The 21,262-nt window shown below is 49.4% G+C and overlaps 1 protein-coding gene across 3 annotated transcripts in view; it reads left to right on the forward strand.

Annotated features, from left to right (window-relative positions):
- The window catches only part of RSPH9 (radial spoke head component 9), a 161,796-nt gene that overhangs the window by 119,861 nt on the left and 20,673 nt on the right, over positions 1 to 21,262 (forward strand). The window contains exon 5 of one of the 3 annotated variants that reach the window (XM_065058071.1): positions 3,904 to 3,998. The exons of the other annotated variants lie outside the window; for them this stretch is intronic. Within the exon in view, the coding sequence (XP_064914143.1) occupies positions 3,904 to 3,998 (95 nt within the window). The remainder of the gene's footprint in view (positions 1 to 3,903; positions 3,999 to 21,262) is intronic. 3 annotated transcript variants of the gene reach the window in all.

Genomic DNA, 21,262 nt, shown 5'->3' on the forward strand with positions numbered 1-21,262 from the left:
GTCTAATTAGAAAGCCCCACTACTCTCCATACAAACCTTGCCATCCTAATAAAGAATGCAGGAGAGGAAAATATTCCTATTCCATCTCCCACTCCATGAATACCTATCACTCTGAATCATGATTCTTTTCACCTCCATCTCTCTTTGCTATACCCATCAATATCAGTGCGGCTAGGCATAGCTATGAATAAATATTTAGCAGAACAAGGAAGACATGGACACAAATGTCTGGGCAAAAATCAGAGGGTGCAACATTTCTCTAAGACAACAGCCTTGTGTTATTATTTTCTGCATGTGGCGATTGCTATTCCAGCTCACTGTCATGACCAGAGCAGGGAGAAGGGAGTCAGGACACCTGGGTTCCTCTCATAAATCTGCATGTGGCTTATCTGTTTTCTGTGGGAAATTTGCCTCAAGTTCAGTGTCTGTTTTCTTCTCTGCAAAAGGAAAAAGTAATAATTATTACCTAGCTTCTCTGGTCTGTTGAGAGGTAAAACTGATACTCACAAAGTGCCCAGGGGTCCTGGTAAGAAGGGCGCTATGTGGTTTTACACTGTGGTTTACTCTGCTCTCTGCTTTCTGGACCACTGATGTGAAAGCTGAATCTGGAAAACTGGACCTCCATATAACCTTAAAGATGCATCTCAGTAGCCCTTGGCAAAAAATGCTGTGGCCTTCCTTTAACCAGCTTCCCTCTGCAGAGATGAGGAGCACCAAGGGTGTCTGGGCTTGCTGTGGTACAGCCAGATCTTCTGGGAGGGGATATGTGCAGGCTGTGCTCCCTGCTCTGCCGTGACTGTCCGAAAGCATAATGCCCTGAGAGGAGAAGCTTCAAAAGACCTTGATTCCTCTCCTGGGTGCAAGGTAAAAGAATCAGAGGCAAGATTAACATTGCTTAGGACTTGCAGAGGTGAAGGTGCTTTAAGAGTCTACATACCAATATTGTCAAAATTCCCCAGTGAGGAAACGATGGAATTAAGTTTGTCTTTGTATCTAGGATTTAACTCCCTGGTGCGTAAGGCCATCAGATACTATAGTTATATCATCATGTTATGTTTTTTCTACGCGTTTTTCTGACTTGCATGGATCACAGGATTGGTGGATGTAAATTAGGCATCTCTAGGAAAGGAAACCAGAGCTCTTTGTGGCACACAGTCTTGGTTACGGCAGAAATCAAAAGGTGTGTGAAGCAAATGAAGTTAGGGCAGGCCTGTAAAGTGTTTTCAGTTATGTCTGGCAATTGGGACTGGGTAATTCAGCAATATTTTACGAGTCAAATGCTTATGTTCTGCAGAGAAAGCGTAATTTCCATCAATGCCCCCCACTCAAACACATTGACATGGAGAGATGCAGATGTTCCAGTGTAGGACCAGTTTGGTTCGACACTTGGGAGGTACATGTGGACAAACAGCATGCTCACTTTGGGCAGAAACTTTGCAGCATGAAGCCGCCAACTCTGCCAAATCTGTTCAGTGTATCAAGCTCGTGACTGGATCAAAATTCAGGGGTATTTTTCTCAGGGACAGCAGAGACATATTCTTGGCAGCTAGGTACTTCCCTTGCCTAATTTCAACTTCTTGCTTTAAACTATAAACTCGAAGTTAACCAGTTGTAAGCACTGATTTTTTTTTTTTTGGCATGAGCAGAATAACTTCTTTTTCTTCCTTGTATTCTGAAAATTATAAAAATCTCTAAATGTGTGTGGGTCTTTCTCCCCCTCGCCCCCTCCTTTTTTTTCTTTTAACAGGCTAAGGCAGATGCCTGGTCTGCAAAATGTCAGCCCAAGTGGTGAAAGTGGCAAGTTACAAGCAATTGAAACCAGGACTGAGAAAGACAAGTCAAATAGGTGCTAGTTCTTACATTTTCTAGGACAGAGCAGAAAAGCCCAGAGCAAGACGCAGTCACCTCCGTGTCCTGGGGAGAATGTTGGGGATGCTTTCCTTGGTGGAGTTCTGTTTTCTCTCACTGCTACAACATTACTTTTGCCTGCATCCTGCGACACTTATGGCTCCTTGCATGGGCTGTGACTCCAGAAATGCTGTTCCCTGGCAGGCGCCACTATGGACCTGGGGCTTCTTCACCATCTTGCTGGAGCACTTTTCCTTTCCACTCCTTTCCTGGGGTGAGCCTGGTCCCCAGAGTGGCAAGCAGGGTGTTTCCTCCTGGTGCTGCATGAAGCTAAAAGGCAGCTCTGGGCAATGGGCTGATTGCTTTTTGCCAAACTCATCTCTTTGGGAAGACCCCAGAGACTAGGCCTGCAGGAGGCTGTGATTCATTCTGTCTGCAGCTTTTTCAATAAGACCATTTCCATTGTCCATGAGTGCTGGGAAGGAGAGCACGTCTGCATCGGAGGCTCTGCTTGGGCCCAGCCTAAGAGCATGTGTGCTCTCTGTGTGTGCGTGTGTGTATGCACTCTTGAGGCTGCCAAAAGGGCTGGGATGCTACAATCTGGGGTACAGACCGAAGGTACGCCCTGGCCATGCCAGCTCTGAGCACTGAGTGCAGCGGCACTTGTGCATGGGATGAGATGCTGCCACCCACCTCGCTGCTGCCAGGAGGTGGGGAGTGAGTGATGGGGCTGGGTCCTCCCCAGGGATGCAGCCTGGGACCCACAGGGAAGACAGGCTGTTGCCTCTGTATTTCTGGGCAAACAGCTGCTGTGGAGTAAGTCATGAAGTAACAGCTACGACTGCTGCTGACTGGTGTCGAAAAGGCTGATGTTCACAAGGAGGGAGTGATGAAGCAAGTTGGCAGAGCAGCAGGAGGCAGCTGGCAGGCAGGTGAGCAATCTCTGCAGTCTGCTAAATGCATCGCAGTCGGCTTTCCATGTGAGGCACTCCAGCAACGGGATGGCTGGATGCTTATTCACCCATGAGAAATCAGGCATTGAAATGCCAGTAGTGCCTATGGAGGTGATAGCCCACTTTTGCATTAACAATGTGGCACGCATACTTGTTGGTGTAGCATCAGGCTTTTGCCTGTACAGAGCTCCATCAGCAGCATGTCCACGTGCAGCCCTAACTTGGGCAATCTTAGATCTGACAAGAAAGGAGGGATACGCAGAGGGGCTCCGCTGTTTTTTCTTCGCTGGCTAGATTGGACTTGCATTCCCAGCTCTCCAGTTTCCCCTTTGCTTCAGTTCATGTGATATCCTGAGCTAGTACTAACACTTTTATGACAGTGTTAGTTTTTCATTGTTCATGGCCTCCTTGCTAAAGCACACAGCATTTCTGTTCTCTGCCAGGGTGACGGTGGAGGGGAACCCTCTAAAAGTTTCAAGGGCCTCTGTGTTTTGCTGGTAGTGGCTGTGGACATTTTCGTCCCCTACTTATCTATGCACAGAGCAGTGGCCCTGCTGAAACAAACACATATTTGTTCCCCTCTGACGTACGCAGCAAAACCAGTGTAAGGTGTAAAGTGTTTGTGATGATAGAGCCTGCTTTCCTGGAGCGTCTCCAGCCCTAGGAAGCACTTTCCTTTGGGGCAGGTGTTTACAGTATTACAAGGTCCAGGGGTTTGGCAGATTAATAAATGGGACCCCCAACTCAGCACACATGTGGGCATCCACGCAGGCTAACGTGTGCTCCCAGGCTGTCTTTTCTAGCCACCTTCTGTCTGTTCACCTCCCCCAACACCCAGCCCTGCTTCCCCCACCCTACTCCTTTGTTGACCTGCTCTCCCCCTTGGACACTAATAGGTATCTCCCCTTCCTCTCCTACCCCCTCATCTCCACCATGCCATCTACACCCATGCCAGCTACAGTAATAAAACTTGTGCACATCCCTTCTGCTCCTCCTGGTCCCCTCTTGGCACACAAAGCCCCCCAGTCTGTCTCCCACTGTGTGCAGACCCCTGCCTCTCCCACCCTGCTCCCTTTGAACATTCCTTGCTTATTTCTTCCAGCCCCGTGCCCCTTCACAGGCGTGCATGCAGCCTTTCCTCCTCGGCAGCAATCAGAAAGTGGGACAGAAGTCATGGATGGGTTTCAAAACGGCTTGGTAAGTCCTGGATCCTTTGAAGCCTAGCAGGAACTCCCGGAAAGAGTCAGGTCTTTCTATTCTCATTAGGATTATATACTTTCAGGCCAAACTTAGCACACAGTTACCACGCTGTCCAGAATGTTTGCCAGAGACTGGAGTTCGGAAAAAGCAAAGTAAAGCTTAAAAAAAAAAAAAACAACAAACCATAAATGGAATAGCCCAAAGACTCTGCTCCTGGCAACTAATACGACTGTATAGCTTGGCTCTGGCAGGCTTTGACAGCTTGCTTAGCACAGGCTTCTCTTCTTGACATGGGAGCTAAGCTGGATGGAGACACTATTGTAACTCTGTTCCTCCTGGCCTGGGGTCTTCACAGTTTGTTCTGGTGGTGACTTTTAGTTGCAGACATGTGTGTATGTAGCATCAGGGGATTTCTCATTCTTCTGTGCTCCTTTTTTCCTTCTGACACCTAATGCCCTGCATCATACAGATGCAGTTTTTGGTGGCGGGATGCAGGAACCTGTATGTGCTGCCTGATATGGCAGGGTGAATTGGGACATATCCCTTCTTGTTCTTGACATCCACTGACCACTGAGAAAAACTGCAGCCCCTTGATTTCTAGCCCAAGGGGTTTACTTGGATATTGCTATAAAGGTCAAAACAAGAAAGTGAGAAAAGGAAAACTGGACAAGAAGAGTTCGTCTCCCTGGGACGATCCTGGACGAGGTCAAGCCAGTTTTGGCTGCAAACTATAAGCTCTTTTAGTCAGGCTGGGACAGCACACACTGTCCCTCCCACTGCCCTACGTGCTTGTCTGCATCAATTGCTCCATGATTTTGTGTTAGGAGGCGACTGGGCACCTTGGGAAGAGCCTAGTTTTCCTCATCCAACCTGGCTTGCAGCATGGAAAACTCTCCAGCAAGGGTGCGGTGGTGCTGGCGTGTGTACTTTGGAGAGGAAGAAGCATGGTGCCTCAGGGGCTGAGGAACGTGCCCAGGGCACAGACACCCTCCTCCTCCATGAGCAGCACCGGGAGTGGGCACGTTGTGCACGCAACCACCGAAGCTGCTGCTGGGCACAGAGTAGGATCACACCCAAACCTCTTTGTTTTGGCAACACAAAGGTGGAGGCGGTGTGTCAGAGAAGGGGAAGTCCTACTTGTTCTCTCTTGGTGAGCAGTCCTGCAGCCACATCGCTGTGTGTCTGGGGCTCCCAGCAGTGCTTCCAGACAGTTCTCCACCACTGCTTCTGCTGCCCCTCAGGGATGGGATTCGCTGTTATCCTCAGTGGGAGTTGAGCACCATTACAATCCAGCTATTTCAGGCTAAGCTGGCCTTTATTATTGCCAGCCTCACAGTGGAATTGGGACACGTAAGGGTATGGGGTGCTTGTTTAAAAGCAGTATTTCTATACTGGGAAGCATGACCACTGTTACACCAGCACTGAAGTGCTATTGCTAACTTATCCTACCTGCCAAAGCAGCAAGGACAACACTCCACAACACTCCTCTGCAAAGCCTGATGAATGAGCTTTGTAAGGCCAGCTACCCTGGGCCTGATACTGACTCGCTCCCAGTGCAGTCATTTAGGGTTAAGGATGTGCACTCAGCCCTGGGGAACCACCAGGCTCCTCTGACCTCTTACCAGCCCCCAGCACCCAGAGCACAAAGTGGTTGGGAGCACCGCAATGCAAACAGGAGGCTTTTTCTGAGTGTGCTAAAGAGGGGAAAATACACCTGAGTTTCCCACCTAGCTGAAGTGAGTTGTAAGGGCAGAGAGGGGAATGGAAGGGGCAGGCATTGAGAGAAGCTGGGCGGTTTTGAGGGGGAGGCAAAAGAGCCTGGATGTCTGGGATGATGCAGGGAGAGGGCACTCGGAGCAGGGCTTTGCTCTTGCTGCTGGAGGTGTTGTCAATAGTTCTGGTCCCAGCCTCTGGACTTGAACAAACCCCTCCCAGCAAGTGAACTCTGTGCTAAACAGAGACACGGATGAGCACTTGCAATCGGTTGAGCAGTGTGTGTGAAAACTGCCAGGCAAATGCTAACTTGCCCTCCTGTGCCAGGCAGTTACAGCGTACATCATCAGGATTCTTTGCAAACAGGGGTGCAGCAGGATCATGGGCAGGCTGCTCAGATCTAAGGGTTGATGCCAAATTCAGCAGATAAGCATCTGAATGAGGAATCATCCAGATGAGGAGAGGAAGAAGGAGAGGAAGAGGGAGAGGGAGAGGGAGAGGAAGAGGGAGAGGGAGAGGGAGAGGGAGAGGGAGAGGGAGAGGGAGAGGGAGAGGGAGAGGGAGAAGGAGAGGGAGAGGGAGAGGAGAGGAGAGGAGAGGAGAGGAGAGGAGAGGAGAGGAGAGGAGAGGAGAGGAGAGGAGAGGAGAGGAGAGGAGAGGAGAGGAGAGGAGAGGAGTATGAAGGAGACAACATGCTCTGTGGATGCCTGTCCAGAAGAGCCTGCTTCACTGTTGAGTCTGGGAGCAAAAACTTAGTGTGTTTGACATGGGAACTACTTGCATATGAGGAAAAAATGTTCCGTCCTGTCTTGGAAGGTCAGTGAGTGATGCCTCTGGCTGTCAATCCTGTGCCGACTCCAGCTGGGACCAGGCAGGGAAGTGTGAGTGGCTGAGAGAAGCTGGGCAGGGGGAACAGAGGAGCTGAAGTTTGCTCCTGGCTCTCAGTGCAGTGCAGAATACAACCCTCCTCCCCTTCCCACCCACCTCCTTTCTCTGATGAGCAGAGCAGTGGGAATGGGCTTAAATCCTGTGTCAGCCCTGCCTTGATCTCCATGTGCAGTCCACATCTCTTGTGACTTTGTCAACACAGCAGGCCAGACGCTGCCTCTGGCGACAGGGCTGCCTCCTGGGCAGCTGAGCAGAACGGAGTGGAGGTGAGAAATTCCCTCTGGGAGAGATAAGCAGAGCTCTCCCTTGTGTCCTGGCCCCTGCTTGTCCCTTCCTGTGACTGCCAATGCAAGACAGGGAAGAGCTCTGGGGATGGGGTGAAGAGTATGCTGGGGAATGAAGGAGGGAAGGAAAGAAGGAATTTAAATAGGGGCAGAGGCTGCTTCTCTCACTGTGGTGGAGATTGCATTTGACCTGAGGCCATAGCTTGGCACTGATGAACGAATTTAGCTCTTCAGCTGGTCAGAAAGCCCTGACCCTGTGCATCAAGGCATGACAGGATTTCAGCACCTTGCTTTAGGCGTTCGCTATGTGAACTCCCTTTGTCCTGGCCCTGCAGTGCCTGATCACACTTCTTACTACTGCAAAGGTTCCCATGTGGTCAAATCAGGACAGGGAAGGAGACAGGGTCTCTGGAAACACCTTTCCACAGTAGGTATATGCTGGTGTGACGATGACCCTGGTTGACGGTCATGCCCTGGGGGTCTTGCTTCTTGCCTGGCACTACTACTGCATACAAGCCACCGCTCCTGCATGTGGTCCAAGTCCTCTTTGCGACAACACGATGGAGGCGCCAGTCGGGGAGTGTGGGCTCCAGCTCCAGTGCTTTCAACACTTGCAGTCCTGGTTTCAGTGCTTGGAAATGCTGATCAAGAGGGCATGCAAGGGCTTCTGTCAGTCTGGCCTTTTAGCAGTCTGAAGTAAGGAAAACACTGGCTGCTGGGAGCCAGGGAGCAGAATTTAAAAGGGTAGCTCTCTGGGTTGATCTAAATCAGTGTTGCTCCACCATGTCACCAGGCCCGACCTTCAGTGAGCCAACACGACCCAGCAGTGTCCAGTGGGCGACAGCGATGGGGCAAGTGTGAGGTCTCCTCAGCTGGAGTGGGTAGGGTCTAGGAGCCTGGCCCAGAGGAGAACATTCCTTGCAGCCCCTGCAGCACATTACCTGCGTCACGATGGACGTCAGCTCCAAAACCGCTGATAGGAGCACGGATATTTCTGCGTGGAGGAGTGTGCAGGGGGAGATGTGGAAGAATATACAGACTCAGCACCCCTCCTCCCCCCAGCCCTCCATCTGGGACCCTGCGCTTGGCCTGCCTGCAGGCAACTGGCTTTACAGCACTGAAGATGATAGAAACACAGTGGAAAAGGACAGGAGGGGATCATGTGGGGTTGTGGCCTTCCAGAGTGGTGGGAGACTGAGTAAGCTGCTTGGAGACCTGAAATCCACCTGAAGACAAAGCACTCCTGTGTTCGACCCTTGAGGACCTCACCTCCCTCTGAGGCCTATTTGGGGCTTCTGAAATGGTCGTATCTTTCCTAGAGGAGTTCAGGAGGGGTACAGCATTTGTCACACTCAGCGCGAATAATGCTAGTGACAATAAAACCATACTTAAGCATGGACTCGAACACATTTTAATTGCCCTCAAGGTCCTGGCTTGTGTGAACTAGTCATGCAGCTACAGACTTCTCTCCTACCATCTAATTGATCTTTACTGGACCCTTGGGCAATCTCTCATAAGTGTTATTTTAAATATGCAAACTCAAATGATCCCTATTGCATGCCACCTGAGGTCACTGAAATTACAGCAGGGATATCTTTGTGTGCTATGTCCCCTCAGGGAAAATGGCCAGCTTCAGATTGTCCACCATGAAAAGTGCCATCTTTCTTACTTCATCAAAGAGAGTGAGTCTGATGTTCAAGGCTTGCCTTTGGTCTTCACATAGCTGCCTCTATTTCACAGGCAAATGTAGCCATGCAGGCCTCCGAGTGCTTTTTAATGAGGCCCATTCCTTCAGGGGTGAAGGGAGACTGGGTGCCTTCCAAGCCGAGATGCTAATAGGAGTAAGCATATGGCGTATGTGTGTAAATTATAACCCAGCTACGTGCTAACATGCCAGCACCTTCCTGGCCCTGTTTTCTGGAGTCTCCCTGCTGCCCCAGGGGTGAAGAGCTCCATTCATCCTGTAGGCCACCCAGCTCTCCAACAGAGAAACACTGAATTTTTAAGTGATGGATTTAAAGCTGTCGGAGGGAAGCAGGATTAGCAGGGCAAGAGACCTTTCAACCACTTATCTGTGCCTGCCCACAATGTTGTGAATCACTGGCACTCCCCAGGCACTTTCCTCCGTGCCCTGTCCAGAGAGCCCTGTCCTGCCTCACAGGGACCTCTTGGCTGCTCTCCCTGCGCTGACCCTGGCCTCTGCTTCCCAGCCATCAGCCATGGCTGCCCACGAGTGAGCCGCAGCACACATGGTTTTGCCTCTCCACCCCATGCCAGTGCTGGAGGACACCCTCCCTCAGAGTGGATCCCACTCCCCTGCCTGCAAGCCCTGCAGCTGGAGACCATCATTTCTGCCCAGGCAGTAGTTGTGCCCAGAGAGCGAGGGGCTAAAGGAGCCCCGCACACAAAGGACATGTTTCCCTCCCAAAGCCTCCTCTGGTCCCTTGGCCCCGTTCCTGCACGTCTCCAGACCCTGCTGGTCACAGGCAGCCCTGCCCAGGACCTCTTGCCTTCCCCTGCTCTTCCACACAGGGATTCTGTCCCCTACCTCTCTGCTGTGCACCTCGTGTTGTCCCAATTCCTTGGCCTCCCTCAGAGCCCAGCGAGCTGGTAGCTCTGCTGGGTGGTGCCATGTTTTCTGGAGCCTGAGTCGAGAGTCAGACCTCCAGTGGGAGACAGACTTTGCTACGTCTCCTCTCCCATTGCAGCATTGCTGGAGGGAGCAGAAGCTCATCTGGAAGGGATGGTGTCACTGGGGTGCTGGGGGAAAGGGTTGTGCAGGCGAGATGGCCCCCAGCAAGACAGGCTCTCTGTAACTCAGAGGGAAAGGGGGTGTCTTGCCAGAGGTGCACACCGTTTCGCTCTCTAAATGTGAAGCTCCTGACTTGTTTATCTTTAATTAAGACCCAAGGCTGTTTCTCGTGTGACAAAGGGGAGATGGGACAGGGAAGTGACAGCCTGACAGGGTTAAGGCACTGGGCCTGCAAGCAGCAGGCTGTTATGGCAAAGGGAAGAGCCAGACTGTGAGGCCACCAGGTGCTGCCAGGGGCCAAGAGCAGCAAGGAGGAAGAAGCACATTTGCCCTGGGAACCTCCATGCCCTGCCCCGGAGGTGCTGGGTGGGTGGCCACTGGCCAGGCCCATGTGCCTGCAGGGTCTGGAGGCTCCCAAGGGAGTGGTGTCTGCCCTGGTGGGCCCTTATCTCCCCCAGCGGCAGTGCCTACCCTGCTCACATCCCTCCTGTAGCGCCCACCTTGCCGAGTGGTGCTGATAAGGGTCTGGGGGAGCAGGGGCCAGGAGAGGCCTGATTTATGGCCCCCTCCTCAATGCCTCCTGCCACTGTGGCTCCTGCTGGCCCCACCAGCCCCATGTCTGCAGGGACAGGACTTTCCTGGGACAGGGTGTTTGCGTTGCGGGGGGGGTGCCTGTGCCCTCGACAAGGGTCACATTGCTTTTTAATTTCTTGCTGGAAGTGCATCTGGAAAGTTTAGCCAATTACTGGCTGGAAGACTCCCTCACAGCTCCGTGGTATTTATGAGTTCCCCCATCCCGGGGGGTGCTGACCGCAATTAGAGGAGATGAGGGAGTGAAAGTTGTCTGCGGTCAACTCTGGGGACAGCAGAGCTGGGGCACAACCCTCTGGCTGCTGGCAGAGGGGCGGCCGCTCCAGGGGACAAGCCGGGAAATGGTGGCAGACCTGAGGGCTGGAGCGGGGAAGATGGTAGCAGAGTGTTTGCCATGGGGAGGAGGTTGGGAAGATGGAACACAGCACGTGGGACAGGTGGGATATGAGGGTGATAGATGTGGATGGACAATGTGTGAAGGAACGTGCTGGTCAGACCATGATGAAGGTACGGTGAGGAGGATGGTGGATGTGTATCCTGACCTTGTTTGTTGTGCCTGTAATCTGGTGTAACAGATGTTGGGCCTGAAGGTTTGTGCCTATGTGTAGCACTCTCTAGCCCCATGGAGGGGCTTCAAAGCACACTTCGATGTCATACAAATCCTTTAAATGCTGCATGCTGACGAGGCAGCACTAAGGGTTCATCAGCCTTCTGCATTCCCAACAATTTTTTGCCTGCATAACCTCATTAATTAAGGAAAGGAATAATCATCGTGTTCCTCCCATCTGTACAACTATGCTGGCAAGAGTCTTAAGACGATGTGCTTCTCTGCTGGCAGCGAATTCATCTGGGATAAGCCACCCTGGCATGTGCAGACTTTTTGCCAGTGGAAGCTGAGTTGGGAGGGTTTGCTGCAGTGACTGACCAGTTTTCTGTGTGGAGAAGGCCTTGCTGGCAAGGAGAAGAAGGTGCCCTGTGTGGTCGCAGGTGGACATTTTTGTGGTCAGCAACCTGAGTGAACTGGTAGAAGAGGACCAACTGGTGGCCCACTTCGTTTGTCCCCTGTCTCACAGGTCCTGTCCTGTCTGATCTTTTTCATGAAGTGGCTGCCACCAAGCTGAGGCTGGTGTTGATTGCTAGCATTGCCCCATGTCTTATGTGCTGCATTAGCTTACCAGGGCAGTTGCGCTGCTTGAAGACATGCACCCATCCATGGAGCCGTCAGGCTTGTCCTCACCGGCCTGTCAGTGTGAGAGGAGGTATATGCATACAGTAATTGAAGAGATCAAGGCTGTGTGCACCCAACAGACCGACAAAGCCAATTACCCCTCAGGAATTTCTGCTCCGCAGGCTCAAATGGTGATTAAAAACCTTTGCCATTAAAAATTAGCCAAGGGAGAAACTTGTTGCCAGAGTCCAGCCCATCCAATACACAGAGTGACCACAAAACATGCAGCTGCCAAAACATGGACATCACTTTTTCACAGGCCTGACATTCCCCAGTGCTTTAGGAGGTGGGTAACATGACACATAGACGCATGTACAGAAACAGAGCGTGCATCCACACATGTTGGCACATACAGAAAATAAACCAAATCTGCAGTAATAGGAGGTTGTGAAAGCCACAGTGATTGCACTGACAGGTCCCCGTTCTGGCTGCGTGCTCTGGGCCCAGCTGCAGGGTCTCGAGATGGAGGAAGGATGAGTGGCTGCAGTATGGATGGGGGGGAGGAGGTCCTGCTGCTGAGATCCCATGTCCTGGAGACTGAAAGGAAAGCCATGTCCTCCCCTCACCTTGTGCAGGTGGCACCAGGACTGCTGGGTGCGTGGGGTGAAGGGAGTGGGAGTGGGATGGCTACCACTGGACCAGAACTACAAGCCTGGCTGCCCTGTTTCTCTTTTGTAGTCACCCTGCCTCCCTTCACTGCAGGGTTAATAAGATTATAACTCCAGTGTTGCTGATAACTTCTGTCTTACCCACACCCACATCCCTATAAATCAGGGATGCTTTTTGTCTTGAGCTGGCTGGCCAGCCCAGGAGATGGGCTACAGTACAACCCCAAGGCTGCTGACATAACTGCTCTGCAACTGGGTTGCAGGCTGGCCCCTCTCCTGTGCTGCTAAGTCCTCCAGGGTCTTCCTATAATCCCCTCATCGCCCTGGGTCAGACAGATGTCTCTCCTCCCAAGGGTTCCCTGGGAAAGGGTTTGTAGAGCCATACCATTTTCTGCACAGCACTTGGGGCTGTGGGATAAGCCCTCAAAAGCACGGAGAGTTGCCAGTGACGCACAGCTGCTTTTCTGCAAAGTCAGCTAACTGGAGAGAAGGGACTGGACTGTAAACTGTGCAAGTTACTTCTACCATGCGGACAAACCCTTGCTGGTGTAAACCCCACTTGTCCTAAAGACTGGCTCTTTCAGTAGAAGACCTGGAGAGAGTCTCGTGGTGTGTTGCCAAGCCTGCTCCTTTTCATTTTTCCTCCTTGTAAGGTTTGGTAGTTGAGCTAGGAAACTTCTATAACAGTCTGTTTTCAGGTGGTTGTATTGACAGGAATTCACTCCTATGCAGAGAAAGCCGCATCAGGCTGGAGTCCACTGGAGTCTCACTTATGCTCAAACCATTCCCAATGTATTTAAAGAGAGCAAAAATGTCAAATTATCCTAGTGCTAGTCCTTTGCACCACATAATTGTCACTCTAGTATATTTCTCCCAGCCTTTTATTCTCTTTATACTGCCTGATTTCAGTTTGGCGGGGTATTGCTGCTAGAAGCCCCCTTGCAATAGCTCTGTGAAATCTTCAGCACTCCCTGTAACCTTGCAGCCACGAGTCACCCTCACCACTGTGACATGCTGCTTTTTCTGGTCTGGCAATAAAGAAGGACGGATGTTATCAAGACACTTGGCCTTTGATTTTCCTGTCTAGAGGAATTAGTGAGAATTATGAAGCTTTTAGGAAGTTTCACACCTCTTTTCCAGACCTTTTAAACCTCACTAAAAGTCACTCCCCAAAATCAAATTTGCTTGTACAATTCTGGCCCTAGTCCTGGAAGGAGCAATTTGTGAGTGAATCTTTGAGTTCACCAGGTCTGGAGGTGAAGCAGGGGCAGGGACCTGAGAGGAACACATAGCAAGTGTGAATCAGGGCTTGTGATTGTAACCCTGCAGCACTTTGACAGCAATATCTGCAATTTGAAATCTCTTCTTGTAGTTGTGTTATTTCCTCTTATAGCCTACTGAAGAGGCCTCAGGTTGCTCTCCTGGTATGTGGGCTGTGTGGAGGATACAGCACCTTTACAAGACAGGAATCCCATGCCCTGACTCAGGAATAATCCAGGTACTTGGTTTCCTAGGTTCCGCTTCTTATTTTTCATGTGCTCCATCTATCTGCCTTGTAGCCCTTCTGTTCTCTGATTCCCAACAGGAATTTGCAGTGCTTTTTGTTTCTGTTCGCCAGTGAAGAGCCCCCCCACACCACTTCCTTTGTGCTGCAGTCATTTCTTGGTAAATTCACTGCCTAAACTAACTAAAGTTCTCTGGCACCATGTAGTGTAACTCCTAACATCCGAGTTTGCAGTCTGCTGGCATACTGCTGTTACAAATATGCCACAGAGCAGTATTGAAGCAGGAGGTGCTGGTTGGATTTAACAGAACAATACTTTCATCCTACTTCTGTTAAACCATCTTTTGTCTGTGGTGCCCGGACACTTGGAGAAACCTTGTTCAGGGACTGCCTTATTTAATGAAATCTCTACTTGATTCTGGCTTGACTTAGGGCAATCCTGTGCAGCTCTGGCATAGAGGAACAGCCACAGGCCTTGGTCTATTCCTGCCCCTCTTTCCACCCCAGTTACAGCCTGGGCTTTGGAGGCTGTGGTCTCATGTACTACTGTGCTGGAAATGGTCCATCCTCTGAGCACCACATCATGAAGCTGCCTGCTGCTGACTATTACTCCCTTTTCTTGATACAGACAACGGATGCGGGGTTGAAGTCACCCTTACTCAGCCTTATGAGCTCAGTTCAGTGTGTGCTGTAAGAGACCGTTTGCTCGAAGCCTTGCTGGTGCTGCACAGGATTGCACAATTCAGGCTTCAGGAGCTGCCACGTGGGTGTGCATGCACTCTTCCGCACTGGAAGAAGCACAGACAGTTCCTTGTAACAGCCTTTCTTTCAAGGCTCTGGGGAACTTCTTAAAAGCCTGTCCCTCTCCTATGTCAGCTGTAACTTCCTTTGCACGTCACTGGAACATACACTGTGTGGGAGAGATAATGACAGTGAAAGCAGAAAGTACTCACGAAGTAAACTTACTTTCACCTTGCACAGGTGTCAGAAGAGGGCCCAACAAATGGCCGTGCAAGGAAGAGAATCTTGTACAACTCAGACTTGCCTATCTTTTCTTACAAATATTCAAGAAAAATGGAAATGTCATTCTGCAGAAAGTTTTGATTTCTGACTTCTGTGATTAAATTAGGGTCTTGGAATTTCCCACAAAGCAGAATTTCTGTTTTTACACCAGCTTGACTCAGCAAGAGGTTTTCCCACAGGAATTTGGCCATGAACATCCACACTAGCTAGACAGTGTGTATGAGTCTCTGAGATGATGAAAGCAAGAGAAAAGTATCTCATAAATCCTCACGTAGTCTTTGTTTCATGCCTGTGAGCAGAGAAGATAATCTCAACTGTCTTTCCGTTCTCCCGTGTAGGTTTCCTGGGAACAACCTGTAGAAATGGTCTGTGGAGTGTTTGAAGGGCCAGAGCTGACGGAGCTGTGCTCTGTGAGTTGTTCCTTGCATACAGCTTCCCCCTTTCTACCTCTCTATGCATGAGCTCAGTTTTTACAACACAGCTTCTTGATTGCAATTACACAGAGATCTTCGTTTTTTTTTAATAGGGACGGATAACTGGCCTTCAGAAATAATGTTTTTTCAGGTGTATATATTTTGCTTGTGTGTTCACCGGTGGGAAAAGATGGGATGAAGAGGGTGGAGGCGAGAGGCATGGAAGTGGTCCAGTGACTGTGCACCAGAAATGGCAGAATCGCTGGCTTGAGAGGTCTTGTCCTGAGCCCTGTATTGACACCCAGGAGAACAACTGGAAATGGTCTGGTCTGTCCTCACCCGGAAGTGGTGTAAGGAACTAGAGCAATGGGGATTTTACCATACTTCTGTCTTTTTGTGGCTCCTTCTGTCAAAGCCGCATTAGCAAAAAACACCTAATAAATATCCTGCCTTCTCTTTTCCAAAACACAAAAATCTTGGGCCTGGTACTGTCAGCAGAGATCTGCTGAAACCAAGTACAGCTCTTGAACTGCTGAAGTCTGTGGCCTAGGGGCAAATGAGATGTTCTGGCTGGCCCTCTGTGGCCTTAAGAGGTTGTGAACCTCAGCTAAAACAAGGTTACCCTGAGTCAAGGTCAGAGTCTCTGAATTGAGTATTCAAGCCTGAGCCTAGCTCAGTGGAAAGGAACAAATTCATGGTATTTGATGACAGTGCAAGACATTAGTAGGAAGTTTCCCTGCATATGCATAGCAAAAGCCAAACAACTGACTGTGTTCATGGCCAAAACATTTATTTTCTTTATGGAGTGAAAACAGAACCTGAAGTGCAATAAATAGCTTCTGAATGTGCCTTCATCTCTGGGCTAGTGCAGGAGGTCTGACAATTTTAAAAGCCTGATGGAAACTTGGGCTTTGATTGCTGCTGTCGAGGTAGCTGCTGCATCTTCCATGGTTTCATTAGGGATATGTCCCCTGAATTTGTGTCTGGGCCTGAGCCTGCAGTTACGACCCATCTTGTCTGGTGTCCATCGGGTTTTCCTCATGCCCTTGGTGTGGTTTCAGAGACTGTGGGCTGTTATATGTATGGCCACATGTGTGCTGACCTGCAGATGCTCTGCACCTATGGGTGGAGCAGGGCTGCATGGAGCAGGGCTTGGGGAGCTCACTGGGGTTTAGATCATGTCTTGAAAGGGCCTCCCTTGAGCTGTGTGGATGCAAACAAAATTAATCCAGGTGACCACAAACAGGTACTTTAGGCAAATGTATGTGAGAAACGGTAAATCCTCAATGGTTGCTTGTACAATGAGATCTGTCAGATAGCAGAGAGACAATCATGGCAGTCTTGTACTTTTTGTAGGTAAATGGCGTGGTCAATGATTATCTGGACCTTCCTAGATTTTTGGTAAAATTTGTTGTGCTTCTGGAACTGAAAAAGACATTTAGAATGATGAAAAACTGAAGTACTTGAAGATGGCAAGACGCCTTGTGATCTGGCTTTTTACAGGCACTTAAATTGTCTTTCATATTTAATTTTCAAATTTTAAGACCAAAGAATGAGTTATTTCTTTTCTCGCTTGCAAGATGACAAGAAAACCATTGTGGCTTTTTCAAAGATGGCTTCTGCAAAATAATGTCTCTCATTTTCTTTCAAAATCTCAGGCAATACCAAGGTGACAGCAACAGTTATGCTGAAAGGCACAGGGAACATCGAGACTACTTTGCTAAACTGTTTAGAGCTGCTCAGGGACACAAAGAATTCCCCTTGTCTGCAGATCCATTTCCACCTCGAAGCTGAACTCTGTTGGTTTGCTAAGATGGGAATGAGGTCTTGCAAAGGACCCCACTGTGCACCATTGTCAATGCCTGTTGACTAATAGACATGCAGGACCATGGGAGGGCCTGGGTTTGGCTGTCATTCTTCGAAATGGTTTGTGAACATATTTGGAGGCATCCTATTTCTCTCCTTCATCTGAACAGCAAAACCAATAACAAATTAGACCATCTAGAATTTCCAAATTGTTGGTTTAGGTAACAGAAAGGAGATGTTTCCTGTCATCGGTCAGGACACCTGTCTCTCCTTCTTGGTGAAAATCTTGATCCAAGTTTGTTCTAAAAGCTTTTTTATCAGCTACCCAACAAACTATTAGCCACCCCACCCCAGTCTCTGCTTTCCTTCTTTCTTTTCAACAAGCTATTGGTGCAAGTGATGTCAGGATCAAATTTGCTATTAGCATGAAATATGGAAGAACCCACAACTGTGCAGGGAGAACAGACAGGAGAGGTTTGAGCAGTGGAGGCCAAAGACAAAAAAGGAGATTAAGACCTGCAGATGGTGGAAAGGAGAAGCTCAGACCCAGAAGGAAAGAAGGAAGGGCATGAAGTGCTATCAGATGAGATCCTTCTTTGCTTCATAATACTGCACTTTTGTCTGCTTCTGAGCCCTGGAAACAACTCCAGGGATCACTGAAATGTGGCTCCGCAAGACTAGGGGAGAGGTTGTGAACAAGAAAATCTTAGCTTTAAGAAGTGATGTCCACAAAGAGATTCCAGGACAGGTTCGGCTGTGCAGTGCAGCATGTGTGCCAGTTCCACCAAGTTGAAATTGGCTAAGAAATAAGTAGGGCACATTTTTTTCACTCTTTAGTTCTTTAGCATGTTCTTTAAGCTCTTTTTCCTGCTGCTCTGAAAGCATATTTTTGTTTTAACCTGTTCTTTGTGAAATTCTTTGTGCTTTTTCTGCCCGAATAGAAAGTTATAACTGTGAACAGTTAGATCTGATTCAAATATTCTACGTGTTTAGGTGTAATTACCATGGCAACCTCAAGAAGCTGGCAAATGGCCAACATACTCCACAGCACTGCCAACATCTGTCACCTTGGTTCATCAGGAATTGGAGATGTTTCTTTCTCCTGAAGCAGAAGGGCTTTACTGACATCAGGAATCTGTGTGGTCCAGGAGGGAGAAACAAGTCACCAAGGCTGGTCGTTATTTTCAAGGACATAATTTGGCGGGGTCCTTTTGACTTACTTCCCACCCAGTCTCTGCTGCTCATCTGCTCTCATCACAGGGCAAAGCAGAAAGGGCAGAAATGTTTCTCTAGCGTCTGAACTCGCAAAACATTTCAACTTTGGATGAGTGCCTTGATGGGATGGGTTCAGGATGATCCAATTCTGCATTACAATTCCAGACAGGGCAGGGTATGCGCTCACACTGCGTGCTCTCCTCTGTGCCGGGATACGTGGAGTCACTGCTTGGAGGGCTGGAATAATGTGGTATAGGTTGCCTAGTCTGCGTGAGTCTTGTGCTTATATTGTCTCCATCATAACAGTGTCTGAGCAACATGTCTTGTAAAGCAGAGGAGGTGATAATGAAGGGATCCCTGGTTATTAAAATCAGGCTGGTACTGACAGGTGCAGGTATTAACACTCTTTTATCATCACCTAGGGCCTAGAGACTGAAAATCCAGAGGGAAGTACATTGTTTACTAGTCTTTGCATGTTCTCTACGGTGAATGGTGCCTGCTTGGGTTCCTTCAGAGAGTGATGGTGAATCAGAGAGATGCTTAGGCCCTAGTACCTCCAAGGCTCCTCCAAGGTACAGAGGACTGCTTCCTAGTTTCACAAAAGACACCTCTGGGACCACAGGCAAGTAGCCTGCTTCTCAGGAGGCTGAATATTGCTCTCTAGTACCCTCTAGGGTTCAGAAGACACAGGACTTGGGAACTCATGGATGTGGGATGAAGTCCATAGGAGCAGAGCTACAGGTAAGGCAAGAGAGCGAAGCAGAGACATTGGTCACCTCTCAACTACTCTCCTCCCAAAGGTCTCTGAAGCACCATCTTCCACAGGAATGTAACTTGCCCTTGTCCTGCAGGCCAGCCCGAGGCCCTCACAACACCTCTGTCCCACCTACGGGGCTGAGCCGTGCAGCAGATGGGAGGGAGTGACTCTCCAGCCCACAGCCAAGTTACTGAATCACAGCATTTAGAGGCAGAGGCGTGGTAAGGTTACTTGGGCTAAATCCCGACTCTAAAACAATGAGCCTGAGGGGTCTTTATTGTCCATCACAGTGCAGACAATAATATTTTTGTTACCAGAGCAATTGCCAGTGGGATGTAGGGACAGCAGCCTTCTACGTACCACAAGGCACAAGAAAATATTGCTCAAAAGTTGTGTCATGTTTTGGATTGCTACTCTGATTTATTGCTTCTCCCTGCCTCTGGGGATGCAATGCTGAGGCAATCCAGGAGTAGGGATGCTGCATTTTTGGAGCACAATCAGGGCTGAACTGTCAACATTATTTGTAAACACAGCTTAGTTCTCCTCACCAGGAACAAAAGCCACTTATCCTGCAAACAAAGCTTGTCCAACTACAGGCCCCCTACACTGCCACTTCCCACTTTTCTTCTGTTTCCTAAGAAGAAGATAAGCTTAATCCTTTTCATATTTTAATGATAGGGTAGCTAGCTTTTCAGTCCCTCTTTCCCTTTTCTTGTGTTCAGACTTGTAGCCGTGAGCCCAACTCTAAGCTTCTCTACATTCATTGCTTCCTAGAAGAAGCAGGTGGGAGGTGTTCCCAGGAAAATTCAGCCTGAGCTCAGGGTGATACAAAAGATCTCTCTGACCTGGCTCTTTTCCTTTACAGAGTCTCCAGCGGGGACGCGTGACTCTGGTCTGTGGGAAGGATCTGCTGGGAAAGGGGCTTCAGGCGAAAAGAGCAAGGGAACACCTGGGAGGGAAGTGCCAAGAGGTTTTGCCACAGGCCAGCAGGGATGGAGGATGCAGCCTTTCGGGGAGACAGACTGATGGGCTGCTGTTCTTGAAAAGATTGTGTTGCTGGGGCATCCTTTCAGTGGAGCTCAGAGAGGGAAATAGCAGGGTTGTAAAGAGCCTCCCGCCCCAAGTAAAGAAGGAGAGAGGAGGGCTGTGGCTTATCCCAGAGGTATTACATTCTCCATGGTTCAGGGCAGCTGAGGCAGCATGCAGCTGGGTCTTGTTTGTGTGAGGGACTGGCTGAAGAGGAGGAGGAAACTGCAACGAGGCACAGCAACCCGAAACCTCAACAAAAGCTGAGGTGTAACACGTGGCAGAGCCTGTGCTGGAATGAGCAGACCAGTCCCTTCTCTGCCATGTCCCTCAGCGAAGGACTTGCCAGGGTGTGAAAGATCCTGCCATTCCACGGGATACTGGGGAGAAGGCAGGGCTGGGCCTGAACCTTGAAACTGGAGAAATTGACTGTTAAAGTGGGGGAAACAACACAGAGAAAGAAAGAGCTTGAAACCATGGAAACAGGTCTCCCCTCGCCTTCCCTTCAGTCCCATCTGTATTTCCCAGAATAGATGCTGAACTCTGTTTTCTTTTGATGAGATAGACACTTGGGTCAGTGCAGCTGTGAGTGAAGTGGTCATTGCCAGGCTAGGTGAAGCAAAGAAACAAGACACTTAAAGGTCTTCCTTGCTTCTCCTCCTGAAGCCATCTCATAATCTAGAGGCAAATTAACAGTCTCCCTCTAAGTTACCGTCAAAGTCAGAGACAGGGATTAATATGAAGGGCTTCTAGGCAAACAGCCTAACTTTCAACATCCCTGCTTATCTTGTTTGGTGCCAGGGGTTCATTTTCTCAGCTACAGATCTATTGGCCTTTTGATCAAAATCCTGACGTCTTAGCTTGGCTTCAGGATTTCCCCCAAGATTTTGTTTTTAAGTGCATACAGACCCCACTGCCCATATCACAGATCCAGTAAGATTTCAGCAGCCACTCCACCCACTGTTGTTCACACACATGAAGAAAAGTCTGTGCCCTGAGCTTTTATGTCTGGTGTGGCTGGGGAATGCAAGGGTGAATGGTGGGAGATGGATGGAGAGTATTGCAGGGTAAAGTGAGATGTGGAGAGAAACGGATGAGGGAAAGGGCACTGAAACCAAGAACAAGGGACAGAGGGAAGCGGAGGAGGAGGATTTTAGCATGCATACGTGGAAAGACATGATGCAACTGGAGATTACTGAGGCTCTCTCTGTTTCAGTCTTCAGAAGCAGTGTGTTCATCCACAACTACTGAGAAAGAATGGTTACACTCATGTAATGTTTGAAGAAGACAGTAACAACAATGGGTGTCTTGCTTGAAACAGTACAAGGGAAACATCAGACTCCTGAGAATGGCCACCTGCAGGGGGTACAGTGACTATGCAGTAACACAGCCACTGTCCTTTCAGACATTTGCAATTATCGTCTTATCAATCCACTTTCTGGGATGAACCAAA

This window comes from Columba livia, chromosome 3 (assembly GCF_036013475.1).
Source record: "Columba livia isolate bColLiv1 breed racing homer chromosome 3, bColLiv1.pat.W.v2, whole genome shotgun sequence".
NCBI classification, from domain to species: domain Eukaryota; kingdom Metazoa; phylum Chordata; class Aves; order Columbiformes; family Columbidae; genus Columba; species Columba livia.